Source organism: Glycine max, chromosome 6 (assembly GCF_000004515.6).
Source record: "Glycine max cultivar Williams 82 chromosome 6, Glycine_max_v4.0, whole genome shotgun sequence".
Lineage (NCBI taxonomy): Eukaryota > Viridiplantae > Streptophyta > Magnoliopsida > Fabales > Fabaceae > Glycine > Glycine max.
The window spans coordinates 9,293,211-9,313,967 of NC_038242.2; the positions used below are offsets into that span (position 1 = coordinate 9,293,211).

The following is a 20,757-nucleotide window of genomic DNA, read 5'->3' on the forward strand; positions in this document are numbered from 1 at the left end:
GAAATTAATTCTAATTATCTATTTTTATATCACAAATCTGAAATTTTATCTTGAACAATTGCATTTATTTGAGTTATTCTTCAATGATTAAGAGAATTTTTTTTTATTATTAATGAGTATTTTCAGTTATTATTATTATTATTGAGCTACATGATTTATTCTTATATTTGAATATTTAATTTTACTTTTAGGTTAAGTTTCACTTTTAGTTCTCCTTTAATTCCTTTTTCACAATTATGTTTCTCCATTTCTTTTCATAATTTTAGTCTTCATTTTTTTTTTCAGAATTTTGATATAAACCAAGAAAATTTACATATTTTATACCTCTAACCCACTGGGGTGGACTTGGGTCTAGGTATTATATTTGAGGTCTTAAGTTGTATCTTCATTGTGGCCATTATAGTATATATCAAAATTTGCGCATTGTTTGCATTTGGGTATTCTCTTTAATTGATTTCATTAAGAATAAATAATATATGTACAAATATAATACAAATACTTTTATATTGTTATTTATTTATAAATAAGAATGTATAAGAAGTTGATTGAGTTTTATAATAAGATTTTAAAATATGTATAAAAATTACATTTGATCGGTTAATAATTTAATTTTTTTACACCAAACTACATTTCTAACAAACTCTTTCATTAATTCTTAAAACTAATGAGCGTAGATTATGCATAACATTGCATTATGTAATGTAATGTTTTGAGACGGAGTCCAATAAGTAATTTGGATTGGGCTCATATTATTCTAACCTCTGGTTTCTCCAAGTTCACATCCTAACCTTTTTTGGGAATTATTTTAACAACAATACTTTTGACAAAAATAAGTTTACCTTTTTTTACAAAATGAATAAGTTTCCCTTGTGTAATATATTCAATAAAAACTTATTTCAACTTCAAAAAAAATGAAAAGTTATTTTCATTGTGAAACAAAAATATAACAAAAACATTACTTTTTTCCGTAAATAAACTACACACCCTAGTGTCAATGAATTGCACAACAAAGTTTTTGTTGTGTAATTAATTCAAAACACAATTTATCTTTTTTAAAATGTTACCTTTTAAAATCAAATTAAATTGATTACAATACAATTATATTTTTAACAGTAATTAAATTAATTGTTAAAATTACCATTTTAAAATGAAATTAATTAATTGTGATACAGATTATCTTCTAATTAAAATTAATTTAATTACAACCATAGAATATGATCCTAATTGAAATGCATATATTTGTCTCATACACTGTGGGCTATATTTTAGGCTCCAAAGGGGTTATAATTGGACATACCATTGTTTTTTTGTACACAAACTATCATTTTCAATAAAAAAAATTAATTATGATAGAATTTTAAAAAAGGTAATTTGTACCAAAATTTATTCAATTACTATTAAAATAATAATTTTAAAAAAGATATTGGTAGGAAGTTGTTTCCATCAAAAGCAGGAACAAATCTTGGTTGAGAATTTTGAGTACATATAAGATAAATATTATTTTGTCTATCCAACTTATTTCATACCAAAAAAGGCTTAGACTAAACCACTTAATTAAGAGACACGGGTCGGGATATCCCCGTCCGGCTGCTCTTGCTGAAATCATTACTCTTCATTCTCCCGTGCTCTAGCAATTGCGCTCCCAACCCATTATCATTATCATTAGCACCAAGTGTTGTTGGTTATTAACTTCTTTCATGAATAACTCAATTTCAATTAAAAGATTCATTTTTATCATTATCAATTTCATTATTATTAACAAAGATAATTATATTGTATTAAAAACATGCAAATTAAAGTTAAACACCAAGCGTATGAGATTATTAACTTAATCAAAATTCTTGAGTTCAAGTACCACACATACAACTTAAAAGACCTTTTTATCCTGTGTTCCTATTCTCACAATTAAGCTCCCGAATATCCCCCCATTTCAATTTAAGTACATAAATACCCCTCTTTTTTTTTTTTTTCTAGTGAATTCGAGTCCTTATCCACCAAATTCACAAATTGTTTTCAGAAAAAAGTTGTGCACTCACGTTAAGAATTCGATTTTCCCATGACTGAATTCTTAACAGTTTTTATAATTCTTTTTTGTTATTTAAAAATTTATTAAAAAATATTTTTTATTAGGTAAAATATTTTCCCCCTTCTCTTTTGCATTAATTTTTTTGGCATAATACATTTTAAAACATTATTTTTGGTTTTTTAATTGTGAAATTTGACTTAATGAAGTTATTTCACAATTAAAAAATCAATATGGATGTTTTAAAATGCATAAGACCAAAAAAAAAACTGTAAAAAAAAAGAAGGGAAAAAATAATTTACCTAATAAAAATATTTTTTAAATAACAAAAAAAAAACTTTAAGAACTCGGTTTATGGGGAAAATCGAATTCTTAATATGAGTGCACAATATTTTGTCGAAAACAAATTGTGAATTCGGTGGGTAAGGATCCGAATTCACATTGGACAGAAAATAAGGGGTATCTATGCATTTAATTTGAAAATGGGGTATTTAGGAGCTTAATTTGGAGAAGGGGGCACAGAGATAAAAAAGGTCCAACTTAAAATTAAGAAAAAGTTCATGATACATGCAACTCACAAAAGAAAAACAGTATAAAGCACGTGCTGTCCGATCACAGTAATGTAACTGTAACTCAATACCCCACGCCATACCATTTGTCTGCGCGCGAAAGGGGTGATATTACTTCTTAATTGCCAGCAAACTAGTTCAGTTACGCTCTATTCCGTATGTTGAAATTAAAGCAAGAGCCATTAACGTATAAGAGTTTAATTATATATGCAGTGGACACTACTCAAAAGGATTTTGAAAGACCCCACTCAGCTACTCACTTATATATGGGTGCCGGAGATCGATCCACGTTAATTCACTTTTGTATGCTCAACATAATATTCTCACTTCTTAAACTAATTAACTTTTGAGTTTAAGATAGGCTTAAACTCAAATTCTAATTCATAAGTGTTGTTGTTAAACACTTAATTATTAGATCACCTCTAAACTCAAATTCGAAGATAGTTTAAGAGACTACAAATTCCTTGCTTAAAAACAACGTTCCTTCTGATTTGTCAAAATCGTCTGACTGTGATTTAAGTTGGCAAGTGGCATGTAACATGCGGAAACGAAGAAGGTAAAATGTAATTTTGATTTGTGAATAACATTAGTACGCACTAGGAATTCATTTATTAAGTTCTTGAGAGTTGAGGAGATAACCATAATTAGGATCATAGTCATAAACTATAATGTATAATACGTATGCATGCATCGATCGACCACTCTCTATATATAGTGTTTTTTTTTTTTTACACCACCGCTAACTCTTTCATTTTGGGTCTTGATCTCTCCTCCTGATGAGGCTCAGGAGACATGGCCTTCCTTTTGCTAATATTATTATTGTTGTTATTGTTACTGTTATTGCTGTTGTTGTTGATGACATTGTCATTGTTTGAATCTATGGAACTGTTAGCAGATTCTTTTTCACAAGAATTGTCAAGCGATTTCAGAAAGTACGGCTGAAGCTTATCCAAATCCGATAACTGAAGAGGCTTCAATAGAAACTCTTGTGCCCCTTCTTCTAAGCACCTATCAACAATTTAATCAACTTGTCAATTACATGATAGTGACGAAATAATTTACATGTAATATTAAGCAATTTTCGTCTCTCAATTTTCTGACTAGTGCACTAATTTCTTGCATGCACTGCAGAAAGTATACATGCATAATGCATTTTTTTCTTATTACATTTCTTCATTCTTGGTTAATGTAACAAATTGATGATTAAGGATACAACAGCAGATTAAGGTGGGTTGGATTAATATAAGTGCGAAGGGAAGGGAAAAAAAGATCATTAAATTTCATCTTCTTTGCTAACAAAACTAACAATTTTATCATTTCTACTAACAAAACTAAAAATTAATATTTATCGTTAATTAAAAAAATGATACAATTTTTTAAATTAAACTAAAGGAAAGAAAAATAATCCTAAAAAATTAAAGAGAACTCATTTCCGCAATGAAGCAAGGAAATCTTACATGCTGATTCTGGAAGGTACATTTTCTGATGACATAATCACGACTGGAACATCTTTCCAAGAAGATCCCTACAGCGGTAGTAAGCAATGTCAAAAGAAGAAAGAAAGGAAAACAAAAAAAATAACCAAATAAAAAAAAGAAAAAAGTAAAAGCAAGCTTAGATCCTGAAATCTGTAACTTTTTTCCTTTTTCTTTTATCTTTCTTTTTACTGAAAATTTGAAGCATCACTCACTCGTTTAAAGTTATATATAATGCTGAATAAAAACAAAGCCATATGTTCAAGTTATGCAGTCTGCAAATAAATGAATGATCAGATTATATATATATATATTATTCCAACTCTTGATTGAAGGAGAAGGGAATGTTTGGCATCTTTTTCAGTGAGTACATGCTATTCAAGCTAAAAAAGACAGAGGGAATTTCGGGAATATGTCGGGGAATAAGAGTGTTGTGTGTTTGACCTTGACTCGTTTGAGTAAATCATAGCCACTCATCCCAGGCATGCAATAGTCTGTCATGATCAAATTCACTTTGATTCCCTGCAATTCAAAAGATGCAACAGATCAAGTACATGTTACTGTTTGCTATTAATTTAGAATATCTCACCCACTATATATATATATATATATATATATATATATATATATATATATATATATATATATATATATATTACGGTGATGAAATGAAATTAAAAGGAGCCAAATGAAATGACCACGATGAGGTAGCAAAAACCAAATTGAATGGTGTATACCAAAACCTTTTTGTACCCGCTTTTATTTTCCAAAAGAGAGGGCCTTAAAGAACACTGATGTAGACAAGAGTAGATACGATTCTAGGAGCGTGGCAATCGTGAATCAAAACAACAATATTTAGGAGTCCGTACAGCGCATTCAAAAAGTTTCCACTTTTCTACAAAAAGTTTAATTCATTAACTTTTATAATTTTTCTTTCTTTCTTTATGTTATGACACGATCAAATAAATTCTTGCGGGATATAATGCTATCGGATCTTCAAGAAAACTAGCATAAACAGTTACGCATTAAAAAGATAATCTTATGTTGAGATCCATATATCATATCATAGTGCATTTTGATTTATGCATGCGCGATCTCAATGAATGGAAGTGGTGATGAAATAGAAATGGGCAACTTAATGGAAAGTCACTTTATATTATGACTCTGGTGAGATTAGTCATCCTAATTAATACTTTACGTCATTCCACAAGAATTCCATGTTATATATTTACATTAACCAACAATTTTAGAAATCTCCTCGCGATTGCTATATTATCTTGTTGAAGGTAATTTTAGGACAAAAGATATTCCCAAATCTCATCCTTTTTACCCTCACTACGTGTCTATACATTACTTACACCTATTATTCATCAACAACAACCACAATAACAACAATAATTTATAACAACTACAATGAAGATATTCCTTTTTAGTTTTTTTTGTTAAATCCCTATTTTTATTAAGTAACCATCGTATACTTAATTCTCTATATTTTATTTTCCATTTAACTTCTTCTCTCCCTATATAATTAACCATTCGCTCTCACTTCTTATTCAATTTTCATCTTCTCTCTTTATTTCTTTTTACTATTTTTTAAAAATGTAGAGAAGTGACTCTCTTCCCTAGTAATCATAATAGAAAAAAGAAGAAACGTATATAGACGGCATTTTGGCAATTGAGTTTTGTTATTTAAGGGGGAAAAAGAGTTTAATTACATGATGAAAGGAATAATTAATGCTGCATTACAACGAAATGGAAGCCATTTAGAATTAGAAGTAACGGTCTAGCTTAGCTTGTTTTGAAAACTAGAAATGTTGTAAGTGAATTAAGCATATAACTTACTTTATGATAATAATTTCTAGGTGCGGAAACAAAAAAAAAAGGTCCATGAAATGAAGAAACTTCCTAAATACTTTGATATATATGCGATAAAATAGCCTGGCTCATATGTAGTACACACAAAAAGCACACTTATCTTAAAACCAATGAAGAGGAAGAATCAAATTAATAATAAGATCATTACCTCTTGCTGTAATGGTTGAGGTGGAGGATGAGAAGATTCTGATTCTAAAGTGGTTGAAGAAGTATCATCAAGCTCATCAATTAGCCCAAGATATTTCAAAGCCTTGTCTCCAGAGTCCACGCAGGTAACTGCTTAATTAACAAATATAATCAAACATAATAATTAACCACAAAACCATAAACCAAATTAACAACACAAAACCTAAGAATTAAGATGGTACGGACGTGCCAACATTAGGAGGCTATGGAAGAATTAGAAGGAAAAAAAAGCACGAGGGGCATACTGTTCCTACCTTTGCATGAAGAACCTCTAAGGAGCCTCTCCAAAAGCTTCCTATCTATGACACTGTCGTCCACTGCCAACACATGAAAATGTTGTGGCTGTTGTTGCAGTTGTTGTTGTTGTAACTGTAGTTTTCTGGTATCCAGAAACTCCATATCAGGTTTGAGAATAAGCTGATGAACACACTATCTGTGTTTTCTTACAATATATATAGGTGGTTAAAATATAAATATATATCAGTAATTCATGACCAGTGCCACGCACGGAGAGAGAGGAAGAGAAAGAAAGAGACAGAGCGAGAATTGGAAGGAGAGAGGTGGAATGTAATTATCCCTCTTAGCTTTTCTTTTTCTTTTTTTTTTTTTGGTTTTGCTATTAGTGGGTGCATGAGAAAAAAAAAAACTGTGGTGGCACAGTGGCATGGATGTGGTGTTATTTTTGTGTGTGCCTTCATGCTGAGATCTTTCTCCCTAGATTCTCTCTACCGCGTTGGTACAACCACCACACATAAAAACTCTCTCTCTCTTTTCCCTTTCAATTGGATTTTATTTGATTGCTAAGGAAAAAACCCAAGATCTTTGTTCCCATTCGGTCATCATCATGATGGAAAGCAGGTTGAATTTGGGGTGTGGATAGTATTGGCTTATTCTAATCGGTCATGCTAATCAATACTTTAAGAAATTAAAAAAAAATACTATAAAAATCATAAAAGAATGTAAAATAAATTATAAACAATATAATTTTAAACATTTCAATTAAAAAATTTGATCAATATCCTAAGAATATTAATTAGCATTTATCATTTTAATTACATATGTGCATGAGTACGTCACCTTGAAAATTAAAGCAACAACCTTCTTTCCTAACTAACTGGTATGATATCCACGCGTATGCACACATAATACCATTGCTTATGCGTTAAAGAAATAATGTATGAGAGATAAAAGAAAGGATATAATAAGTATTTAAGATTTAAAAAGGAATATTTGGGGTGTACTTATAAAAAAGGAGGTGCAATTATCAAGTTTCTGTAAGAAGACTGAAAACCCATCTATAAAGGAGATTATTGAGGTAATTTCCGGCGTACATTAGTTTATTATATCCATTGTAGATAGATTAAACCGCTATTACTTTCCTCTTAATTTTCTCAACTGCATATATTAATTTTCCTGGGGCAATGAGTGGGGTTTATTTTTGTTCGCTTTTACCTTATTTTGATATTCTTGCCAAGTCTACCCACTTTTGTGAATTTTGCCATTGTAAAATACACAGTGCTGTGTGTAAAATCTAAAGTGCATGCATTGGGTAAGATCATTTTGGTGACTTTCCTCCAACTAACTGATAATCTTACCTCAGCCTACTTTACTTTAGCCTAACATTTCGCTGGGGAATGTAGGATGTGACCCCTAATTTAATTGGACCATTTTATTATCATCATTTCAGTGCTTTTTTTTTCTTCAAAATGTTTATAGAAATTAAGTTAATTAATGAAAAAATTCCACTCATCATTTCATGTAACCCAAATGATTTTGGGCCGCTGATCTCTTTTTATATTTGTGACGTTTGGCACTGAAAATATTGTGCGTCTATATCTGTTTCTTATAAAAAGTGAAGAAATTGTATTTTTTATGTTAAATATATATATTCACATGCTCAAGCCCATCAACTCGTTATACATGACAAACTCTGAAACTCATTTTGTCGGGCACGAAAATATCGAATAAACTAAAAGATATGTTTGAAAACTAACTTGGATAAACAATCAACATTTACAGGTCAATTAAGATTCTATGAACTCCTATTCCTAATAATAGCTTCATTGCTTCAAACCTAGGTGATTATTGTGATGTTTCATCTTTTTTTATATGTGATTTTTTTGCTTACTAGTATGATAGCCTAATCTAATTAATGTTGTTATCTACTTTGCACCCAAATTTAAGCAAACAGCAATAACAAGATCTTCATGAAATCCCACCGAATATCACAAAATAGATGTGTGCTTACCTGAAATTGGACGCAATGTTGACGTCGCCCTAGACTCGATTCTTTGTTTGTAGTCAATTTCCAAATCGAATTGAGAAAACATGGAAATAAATCTTTCATCTGCTTTAATTGTTCACTTTGGGCAAATAATAAGTCATATCACACAATCCACCAACATTATTATTATAAGAAATTTCAGAATTGAAGGTCTAACCAAGAAAACTGAAGTAAAAATAATAGAGTAATGCATACTACATTAATACAAAAGGTTTAGCATTAATGGTTGTATAGTAAATGGTAAAGGGGAGAAAGAGATAAATAAAAGGCTGGGATTTGAAATCTTGAGTGGGTCCAAGCAAACATAATCTTTTGTGGGATCCCAAAACCCATTCCTCTCTTGTGATATAGATTTCCCAATATTTGGAATCTGTTCCCGGTGTCCAAAGCAGAAAGTTTTTTCCTTTAGGACTCCGCCAGTTTTGTTCAAAATCCCTTTTTACACACTTGAGTGCGGGACCCAATTGTTGTCTGCCACGTGTTCGTTCCTTTCATGGGTAGACCTAATCATCGTCTCACATTGGGCACAGAGTTCTAACGTGGTAGTACATGAACCGTCAGATCACATCACTATCATCCACAATCATTTTACTTCGTCTCCTGATTATACCTCCCCCAAATTCTTCTTGTGGTAATTTTTTGTTTTCTTTTTTCCTTTTGGATTTTATTGCTTAAATACTTTAGACAATCCCATCAGCGTGTTTATAAAGGACTCTGTTTTTTTATTTATTTTTTGGTTGAATGGGATTCTGTGTTTTGGCAACACACTTTCTAGGGTGGGTATACAAATGGATACGTGGATCCAAATATTAATTTAAAAAATTTATTTTTTAAGAAAAGTAAAAAAAATGTATAAAATTAAAATAAAAAAGTTTGACTTTAAGTTAAAATTTATCATATTAAAATATATCATCATTTTAAATATAATAAATTAATAATAATAATCTAAATTAAATATTAAAATCTTAACATAATAAATTAATCGTACTTATACATTAAACTTTGACAAATTAAATAGGTAGTGTTTGAGCTTAACGGATATATTAAAAAATTTGATATAATTATATAAATTTTTAAAAAAGATGTTTGTTATCCGTGCGGTCCAGAGAACTGTCTCTATACCCCTCCCTACACACGTCACACATAATTATAATAAATTAAATGCCTAAAAGAAAAGGCCATTTTTTAAGGAAGCATAAAAACTCATCTAAAAGCATCAAAGCAAAAACAAAAACATCTAGACGCAATTTATGACTCATTTTAAATGATTGTTGATTTATATTTGTTTTACTCTGCAGCTAGTAGCTTAAAATCTCTCTAGCATCTGAATGGAAAATCTAAGTTTATGTAATGCTCTTCGTGGGATATACAATGGGATGATGTTTAATCACAGGTCTGGAATCTTTTTGTAAGGAAGACGAACAATTGGTTTGAATTTGGGTGATATAAAAAAATAAAAGATCTTGGAATTGACTTTCAACATTTCCTATATTTTAAAAAAAGTTGTAAACCTTTTGCTTATAAAAATAAAAACTAGTCACATGCTAATAATATTTTCATCACTCAATAAAGGTGACAAAATGATTTATGTATCCATGACTCAATCAATTCATATCCATACTTTAAATTTAATCAATTTTTTTATGAAGACAAAATTAAATGAATTAGACGAATTATTTCAATTGATGAATGATCAATCATCCACCGATTTATCCTAAATCAACTAGATTATATATGATTAAAAATGTATTAGGTGGTTAATTCTTCTTCATGTTCTAAGGCTCATCTTCAGAAGTCGTTTGTACAATTGAGAGGTTGTCTCTTGTTGCTTCCCTATCACATTGATCATTCCACTTTAGACGTGTCGAAGTTGTACTGCCCAATTCTCTTCAAATGTTTCACATATTTTCCTTCGACCTTTCTTTTTTCTAGTGATCTCTCTAATGGTCATTGTGGATCGGAATGTAAAATTATCATGAATATATTAATATTTATATAGTTAAAGTGAAAGAAAATTAAGTCTAGAAACTATAATTTTTTTTTTTTGGAGGGGCGGGGGGATTCAGAGAGGAAATATTTAGAATGATAGTATTTTTATAGATAAAAAAAGTTATAAATATATAATGAACTTTCAATAAATAAGTTACATATCCATTCATAAAACAAATTAATGAATTGCCAAAAAAAAAAACTAATAATGAACGAATAAAATGTGCACAGGTTGAATTTTGTTATTTATTTTATAAGTTAATTATTAATAAGTAATTTGTCATTCACCATTTTAATCTAACTCAAACTCAATCCAAATCATTCAGTTGGCACTCTTATTACTCAAACTAATCCAAATAGTTAACATAACATACTAAATGTACACAACTATTCAAGTATTTATAGCAGCATTAAAATTTGTAACCTTTAAGATGATTCCAACGGAAAATAGAAAAAAGAAAAATCTACTGAATCAAATCAAACTATTTTAAAATCGAAAGGAACTCATCATAAAAATCGATCGAATTATGTCTTTAAAATAAGTTTGGTTTAAGGAATTTAATGTCTTGGTCACTTAATTCAATCTGACATGTGATTTCATTTGTCATGCACTACTAGAAATAGAGCTTTCTACGACACACATTCTAAGACGGTTATCTGGGACCGTCTTAGAATGTGGCGCGGTGGCAAACTTGTAATTAAGATACTCGAAATTTCTTTTTACAACACACATTTTAAGACGGTTGTCAATAACCGTCTTAGAATATACTCGAAATTTCTTTTTACAACTCACATAATGTATATATATAATATTAAATTCTAGTCTAGGATGTTTTTTTTTTATATTTTTTAATTTTTGTTTTTATTTTCTGACTGATAAAAAAAATGATAATCACAATAATCTTCTTGCTTTCTTCTTCGTATCTCAAAACAATATTGATGAAAGACAAACCATATTGATGAAATAAAGAATTCAGGAAATATTTGTTGCAACTTAATTAATTTCAATAAGTTAATGTAGTCACGATTCAAACATGCAGTACTATTGTATGTCAACCATAATCTCAAACTCATTTGTCATTAAAACAACTACTTGGAGTTATATTTTAACAATTTATCATTTTTACGGTCGTTGAAAAAAAATGAAAATCTCAAATAAAGAAGCTACATGATTACTTTCATTTATTTAAAAAGTTATTAATGGTTAAGATTGAGAAATTTAATTTTGGATTGGGTAGAAATGTTGATCCTCCTTCACTTGAATGAAGCCCTCCTTCGAGATTGCATTGAATTCCTAGATATCGGGCTTGTTACACAGACCATTGTATTCCCAAATGCGAAAATTTGACTTCATACAGCTCTGTTGGACAATATGCCAAATCTTTAAAAAAAGTCCCAAAGTAAAACTAAAATATTTTGTGATGGCGTGGTCTCTTTGCTTTTGTGTTTAAGTAGGAAAATGTGCTGCAGTTTCTCTCCTTTGGTAGCTTGTAAATGGTTATTGTTGGTACTAATTCCTAAAAAGGCTATATTTAATAGAGAGGAAATAAATAGCATAGATAGAAATAAAAAGAATTAGTAAAGAAATAAAGTAAAAATTAGAGGTGCTTGATTGAAAGAGATAAATAATAGATGAGGAGAGAGATGGTGAAATGAGTAGAGATATGTAAAAGACAAGTAACAACTAATACGATAAATCCCACTTAATTTAAGATTAATTCTCTTGTGAATTACTTCTAACAAACAATCTGACAGGATTATTTTCGTGGGTACCATTTCATTTTTGTCTTTCAAACCAAGCAAACTATAATGGAGTATCTCTTCTAAATTAAGATTTTTCATTCACACTGTTGAAACTCAAATTTGTACTTAATCCACTATTTAATATTATTTTATCAAATGAGTCTACTCAATCAACTTTTAATACAACGGGTTGAGAAAATATTTTTTACCCACCTATATATATATATATATATAGAGAGAGAGAGAGAGAGAGAATTATACGAGAGGAAAATGTTAAGTAAATTTCCCCCTGATTAATTAACATTAAATTAATTACACCCTATAATGCAAAGAACGTTAGAACATGTCAATATTATAGAAAAATGACACTTTTAACAAATGATTATCTAAAATAATTTTTATTGATTTAATTAATAAATTTAAGTTCTCATATATTAAGTTTAATTTTTTTACACATAAAAAATAATTAAATTTTTTAATGTATAAAATAATATTTAAAATATTAGCAAATACTTATTATATGATTGTATTTCTATAAATTATTTAAGTCATATAAAATTTCACTAAAATGTCAATGAAACTAAATTCAAATTTTTTAATAAGATTTTATGTCATAGATGAAAAGATGTGATTAAAATAAAGAATTTAATCTCTATGCATTGATGTAAAATAGTTTTATATTTTCATTTAATTATAAATTATTGTTTAAATTATTTTAAAATAATTATTTTAAAAATTAATAAGCTTATCATAATTATTTTAAAACTCGAAACCTTTTACATTATTAGGATATTAACTATTTTTTCTAAAATAAAATGCTCGACTATAAATGGCCAACTAAGTAGGAATTTACAATAAAATCTAATCAAACCATTGAAACCAAACCGATTTCAAATCAACCTTAATAAAAAAAACTATAAATTTTGAGGAAAAATTGAATCAAACCACTTTATAGAAACAGATCAATCCAAACCTATCCAAGAGTAATTTGATTTTGTTCAATTCGATTCATTAAATAATCCGAACCACACACGAGTGTTAAAAGAATAATTAATTGAACCAAAAACAAAAAAAAAAAATCCTAACTATTTTGAGAGGAAACGGAAATTCAACTATAGCTCCCAGCCTCCCACACGCACTCACTCAACCCCACCCCTACCCCCAGCCCAGAGCCACCCACCTACACAGACATTATAATATATTAATATTAGCACGTTTCTTATATCCTTCAGTTATATATATATATATATATATACTTACTTCTTTTTAAGACTTATACATTTACTTTAAATAATTAATTAATGTTAATTTTCAAATAAATAATCAACAGACTGGTGCCCTGTATATTTCTCTAGTTATACTGTGTTCATCGCAGAAATGATCTATTTGCTGTTTCTATCATGTCCTTGCTCAGCTCTACATGTTGTATTATATATTTTGTGTCGTTGCTGTGGTGCACTTTAAAGGAGAGTTTCTTTGAGTGGATTTGCTCTTAAACCAACGCATCAAACTGTTACTAATCACCATAGAAGTCATAAAGTGTTCAAATGGATTAATCTAGAAAACATCCAACTCAAGTAGTGAGTTGAACTTGAGATGGGCCTCTTCACTTTCAGGGTAGAACATTGCTTTCTGCACTCCACACATTGCTGGTATACCAGCAAAATAACAAAACTTCATTTTTACCCTTTTGTAAAGCTGATAAAAATAAAACTTATGAATTTTTTTATTATTAGCACAATACTCTAACCAATTGAGCTAATTTTCATTTTTACCCTTTTGTAAAGCTGATAAAAATAAAACTTATGAATTTTTTTATTATTAGCACAATACTCTAACCAATTGAGCTAATTGATCAATTATGTTATAAAATAATTAATATCGATATATATAATAATAAAATTTCTAATATATATTTAATGTACATGTAAATTTATATAATAAATTTTGTAACAATGAATTTGTTTACATAGATAAATTGTAAATAAAAATCATAAGTTTCATAAAATTTTATATATGTAAAAAAATTAATTATTAAATCAAAATTATTTGTCATAATTTATTATCTAAATTTACATGTGGATTATGAATTGACGATCTCAATTGGACTTACAGATTGGTCAACCCTTATTAACTTTATAGAAGGACAAAAATAGAATTTTTCTATTTTACTAGGTGTACCAACAATTATCAACAATTATCCTGAATGATGCAGAAAACAATAATACCCATGGACCCATTTAGGAGCCCAAAACATTGAGATGTAAATTACTTGTAAGTTATAAATAACGACAGATACGTCTGTGGAACACGGATTTAGATTCTGTATGGTTGACTGGTTGTTTTTTAAATTGCATGAAACATTTATTTGTTCTTATAGAAAAAGTTACAAGTAAGTCTTCACTGCAAGTAGAAGATATTGGATCCAGTTCCAGGGTTGAACTCCATACGATTATTTTTTAATAGAAAAATTGACTGTGACGTAGCTGTGGAGGACACGATTGGTAAAGTATTGAATCCTTCCTGCGACTCTTTTCTCATTGGTTCTCTGTGTTCTCCAACCACACCTCAGAATCTCTTGTATTATTATTCAACCAATCAATGGCTTCTTCAATCCCTAATGGACCTCCCTCTGCGTTGAATTCCCAGTTCTACGATGATCTCAGACCGCCACAGAGGACCTTCAACTTTTCTTTTCTTCAACCTGTCAAATTTCCTCGTTCTCAACGCCTTTTCGTCGTCAGAGCCAGCGATTTGGAGTTCGAAGCCACCGTTGTCGCCGGCAAGGTGCCGCCCAAACCGGCGGCTCCTGTCGGAACTCCGGTGGTCCCTTCACTTGTGAGTCCATTCGTTGTTTTTTGTGTTGCTGCTAACTAACCACGCTTGGCTTAGCAATGGTTTGATTGGTTTGGTCTCGCTTGTTGAATTTTGTGTCAGCCACTTCACCGGCGTCCTCGCCGGAACCGGAAGTCGCCTGCGCTTCGGTCGGCTTTTCAGGAAACGAGCATTTCGCCGGCGAATTTCGTGTATCCGCTTTTCATTCACGAAGGTTGGTCTCTTTGCTCGTGGTGCTTAATTAGAACTTAACGCTTACTACTTATACGCATTTTGAGTAAAACACTGTTCTAGTTTCATTTCATTTTTTCACTTCTAAAAATGCTAAAGAGAAGTAACCAAGTTTTACAATATCATTGAAATTAGAAATTGAGAACTTTTGAAGGTCAAGGACCGAGGATTTTTAATTATTGATTTTACAAGTTATTTATTTTAATTTTTTCCTTCTATTTTTAAGCATAAATACTAAAGAGAACTGAGTTTTACATGATCATTAAAGAAGTCATGGACTCAGGCGATGACCAGTGCAATATTAGATATTAGAATTGGGGCATACTAATTTTCATTTGTAGGTACTACTAGGTTGTATAGTATGCTCTTGATTATTTGATTTTGGATTATGAGAACATTTGAGTTTGAACTTACAGGTGAAGAGGATACTCCAATCGGGGCTATGCCTGGATGCTACAGGCTTGGGTGGAGGCATGGACTTGTAGAAGAGGTTATTATCTTCTACTGTTTATCTGTCTCGTACACTCATGCATGGCTTAAATGAGTTCCTTTTTTGCATCAAGCATTGATTTCATTTTTATGTTCTTTATATTTAGCATGGAAAATTATAAAGTGAGTGGAATTTTAGAAATGTAGTAGAGTGAATCACAAGTTAACAAAACCAAACCATTTAAAAGTAATAGTGAATCTGGGGTTAGAGATGTCTGTCTACTGCTATAAGATGGGCATGCTTAAAGTTTAATTGGAGATTTTTTATACTTTCTTTTCCATAATTTTGCTCCAATATGTCTCAGAACTATTTCCTTTTGCTTTCATGTCACTTCTATGAGAATCAATATAAAAATATTTTTTATGTGCTTTACTACTTTTATGATTTTGAACTACAGGACAATACAGCACTGTATTATCTATTATGTAGCTATGATCCATGTAGCTGACCCACCTCGCGGGAAAAGACTTCGTTGTTGCTGTTTATGGATCAGCTCCATTGTTTTGAGTATTATTTTAGCTACTCATTAGAAGTTTGATGTTCTTTTAATTTGATCAAGGAGTTTTGCTGATTTTATTGATCAAGGAGTTTTCAGTGGGCATTTTGTGCTTCAGGTTGCAAAAGCACGGGATGTTGGTGTTAATAGTGTCGTGCTCTTCCCTAAAATTCCAGATGCTTTGAAGGTTCTATTCTCTCTCCTGCATACTATAGGCTTTCAGTAGGATAACTGTAGTGTAATCTAGTATAACAGATTTCCCCCTTTAGTCTCCCACAGGAGATGAAGCATACAGTGAAAATGGTTTAGTGCCTCGGACAATACGTTTGCTCAAGGATAAGTACCCAGACCTTGTAAGTGAACATGATTTCCATAGTTGAGGATATTATATTTTCTGGTGCATATAGAAAGTTAAGCCAATAACCTTTCTCATTCAATCTTTCTTCAGGTTATCTATACAGATGTTGCATTAGATCCTTATTCGTCAGATGGGCATGATGGCATAGTTAGAGAAGATGGTATGCTGTCAAATTTGTCTTTTATACTCAAAGTTGGAAATCTCTTAAGAAAAATGCAAAAGTATATAGGTTTTTATAGTTTATTCTCTACTTCTCATTATATTTGAATCTATGTTGTTATTTCCCATGTCCTGACCTCAAAACATGGAGCATGTATGTCTTACTGAACATGATTCATTGACTTAATTCATGAGAAATGCTTTGAGAATTTGAAGCATGGATACTAAATTAGAAGATTCCTCAAAGGAGATTGTGCTTTATGATGAGAAGTGGTCCTGCAAAAGTCTCAAATTGCTCCCTATATTCTTGCACCGGTTCCTCTTGCTTCAGACCTAGCAAGAATTTTTAAGGATGTTGGATCATGGATGGCTCAAAATGCCTAACGACCGCATGCCTAAGCACCAAGTTAGGTTCTGAGTGCAAGGACTCCACCCATTCAAACCATGACAAAGCACATTCCTCTATTGCCATCATAACTGCTTGTAACTCTTCAACAGAATCCCTTTCAACTGAAAATACTTCTCAACCTGGTTAACCTAGTCGTTGGCATCCACTCCAGCTAATATAGGAATCTCTAATTTCCTCCAACAGTTGTCTCTCGGGTCAACTTTCTTATCTGGCTCAGTCCCATTTCTTGGTCTTCCATTTTCCAACTGCTGGTGATGCATTTCTCCCAAGTCCCAACTGTACCTTTATTGGAGAACTAGATCAGATTTTCAAGGTCTTCAATCTTTTTCATTCTCACTTCTTGTAGCTCACCGTAAGATTCTTGGAACTGTTAGCCCTGTTCTTCTATTATCCTCTCTTCAAAGTTTCTAAACTTCTCATGATTTTTTCCATACTGAAAAAAGCAATGCTCATAACTATATAAGAGGTTGGAATGGAATCGGCATTCTCACCTTTGCCATGTATTGACTTCTAGCTTTAGTTTAGTACTTGTTGAATCTTAGTTTGTTTTTTCTTTATTCTACTAGTATTATTCAAGAAGAATTTTTTTTTTTCCTTAAAATAATTGCCATCAATTCACTATGTAGTCTGTGGCTCTATTTGCTTCCTGAAACACCTTTGGTTGGGAAAAGAGTAGGAGCTATTCTGCAAAACTTTGAAAGAAGCGGTCCTTCTTAATTAAGGTCAATAGAATACTAATTACATTATATATCCTTGATATTCTGTAGGAGTTATTATGAATGATGAGACAGTTCATCAGCTATGTAAACAAGCTGTAGCCCAGGTAATATGACTGTCTGCTATACACATTTTCAACTGTAGGCAGTTACCAATCATTTTTTTTAAGATTTACTGAACACATTGATTGCCTTAAGTAAGGCCTTGAAATGTTCGTTTACTTTCAAATAAGTTTCCTTTTTTTATGGATGTATTTTGATTCATGTAATAATGGGTTCAACATGGCGTCTCAACTCGTAGATGAAAAAAATAAAGTAAAAGAGGAAAGAACTGATGCTTTATTGTAGTTATCAGCAAGTAAATTTTTGTCCATGAGTTTCAGGGAGATTAATGGTTGAGTATACTGAGGAAATCATCATATGCTTTTATGTTCCCAATATCTAAAGTTTCCTTGCTACACTCTCTATAACACCACTAACATTTTTTTTGTCTCTTTAATTTACAAAAAGGCCCAAGCTGGAGCAGATGTTGTCAGTCCTAGTGATATGATGGATGGTCGGGTAGGAGCACTGCGTGCAGCTCTTGATGCTGAAGGCTTTCAGCATGTTTCTATAATGTCCTATACAGCAAAGTAATTTTTTACTTGCCATTTCTTTTTCTCATCTCATTTTCTGTTTATGCCAGCTTGCATTGGAAATTACTGAAGATTTAGTTAGTTATGGAGATCTATAGATGCATCCGAAATTTATAAATATCTCCAATGAAAAGAAAAAGATCATTTGAAAATTGGAACTCAAAATAACTAAGGATGTAGCATAATTTTTCATTGATCTGTTATAACTTAGAATGTGTTTATGAGGGATCTAGAGTTAGTATCAATGGATATCTATGTTCTATCATGGGATAATTAAGGAGATCCAAAATGTGTGGCATATTGATTCATTTTTTATGTGGAACTGTTCCATTGTGAAGAAGTTGGTTTTCTTTCTCATCCAACTTATAAGCAATTAAAGCATCCTTACTATCATAGTTACAGCATTCAAATTCCTTTTGATATGCATCTTCTCGCTGTCATGAACTATCTCTTTCGCTACTTGTTACTGAGTTTATTCATTGATGAACAATACTATAAGAATATAAATTATACTTAGAAAGATGGATTGGTGGATGTTTTTATTAAGCTTCATCCACCTCCTTTTTATGTCTTGTATATAATATGGTCCTAAACAATGCCATTTATCTACTGCCAACAGGTATGCAAGTTCTTTTTATGGTCCATTTAGAGAGGCACTAGACTCAAACCCCCGGTTTGGAGACAAGAAAACGTATGTGTCATCTTGAAATTGAACTTACTATTATATATACAATCAGTTTTACATTATTGATTCTTGGTTTGCTCATTAATCTGGCCTGGCTGAACAAAAGTTATCAGATGAACCCAGCTAATTACAGAGAGGCTCTGTGACTGAGATGCGGGAGGATGAATCTGAAGGAGCTGACATTCTCTTGGTTGGTTCACTTTTTATGTGTGTGTGTGTGCGCGCATGTGCATGCGCATGATCTTTGATTATAATTTATACTTTTTTTTTCTTTATCTATACTATTTTCTTTTACAAACTTGTAAAAAACTGGATTTGCAGGTGAAGCCTGGTCTTCCTTACTTGGATATCATAAGTCTGCTCAGGGATAATTCTCCTTTGCCAATTGCAGCATACCAGGTTCTTTTCTTTGCCCATTCTAGCACTAGGCAAAACGTTTCTGATAAAAAGTTGATCAGATATTCAATACATTTTAACCAGTGAATTCTGCTTTAAGCTTGCTGCAAGTGACAGAAGTCTATACGTAGTAGACAAATATCACACCTCTAGTTTAATATCAGGCTGAGGTACAAGTTTATGGTTGCTTTAACAGTTATTGCTCTTAGGCCGATATGCTATTACATGGCATTAAATTCTAATCCAATTCTTTTAAAAAATGATTGAACGGAAATATGTCCGTAACCATTATATATGCTGCATTTAAGTCTTGTAATTTGGGAATATGAACTCCCTGCACTGTTAATTCAATTTTCAACTGTCAACTAATGAAATTCCCGATAAGTACAGAGGCTATTTTGATATGAAGTTGAAGAAGAAATTTATTTGTTGTGCTAGTTTAGTAGTTTATTAATTATAAGATATCCTAAGTTATTATGCCTTTAAAGCTGGGAATAAAAGGAAACTTCAGCATACTTTTATGTGAATGAAAAGATATAGTTCCGAGTAGTTTAAAAACAAGTTTGTTTTGCTTTATCATTTTCCCCGTCCTTTTTCATAATAATTCTTAATTCGTGGAACAGGTTTCTGGTGAATACGCAATGATAAAGGCCGCCGGTGCTCTCAAAATGATAGACGAAGAAAAGGTTATGATGGAGTCACTGATGTGCCTCCGAAGGGCCGGTGCTGATATCATCCTCACATATTCTGCTCTGCAAGCTGCCAGATGTTTGTGTGGAGAGAAGAGGTGAAGTTCTCTAATTATGTAGGGGGTATTGTTCGTGAAGAAGGCTGAAGAGCTTATAATACCAGTATCTAAGGCTGGATTTTTGTCATTGTAAATTGTTTTAGAAGGACATGGAGGTTTGTGTAGAGACTAGAGAGACATTCATAATAAAATTTTGTGGCGTCTTTGATTTAATATATTTAAGGACATACTTGGCCGTTGTTTATGGTGTTTTTGTAACTTTACGCGTGGATTGTCAACCCGTTGTATGAATGAAAGTGTGCACTCACCTGCAGAATATGTCGCACTGTAATTCTGTTGGTGCTGAAATCAAGGTGTATTCTGGGAAGTAATACGTACTCTTTTGCCTTCTACTGTTTATTATAAAGAAAGTAATTTATGGGCGTATAACATGCAGTGGAGGATATGATCGGTGC

The 20,757-nt window shown here is 31.2% G+C and overlaps 1 protein-coding gene, 1 non-coding gene and 1 pseudogene across 2 annotated transcripts; 2 read left to right on the plus strand and 1 right to left on the minus strand.

Annotated features, from left to right (window-relative positions):
• Positions 1–3,178: 3,178 nt before the first annotated feature.
• LOC100786187 (two-component response regulator ORR9) lies at positions 3,179–6,871 on the minus strand. Its single transcript, XM_003526594.5, has 5 exons — positions 6,383–6,871; positions 6,091–6,218; positions 4,512–4,589; positions 4,050–4,117; positions 3,179–3,600 (listed from the first exon to the last, which is right to left on the minus strand). Exons 1-5 carry the CDS (start codon positions 6,525–6,527, stop codon positions 3,321–3,323), a joined length of 699 nt encoding a protein of 232 aa, XP_003526642.1. The 5' UTR covers positions 6,528–6,871; the 3' UTR covers positions 3,179–3,320.
• A 4,170-nt stretch (positions 6,872–11,041) lies between these two features.
• Positions 11,042–11,167, plus strand: MIR4405 (microRNA MIR4405). The gene has a single exon (NR_048744.1). It is a non-coding gene; the product is annotated as a microRNA MIR4405 (primary transcript).
• Positions 11,168–14,456: 3,289 nt separating this feature from the next.
• Positions 14,457–20,546, plus strand: LOC100785129 (delta-aminolevulinic acid dehydratase, chloroplastic-like; annotated as a pseudogene).
• The last annotated feature ends 211 nt before the right edge of the window (positions 20,547–20,757 follow it).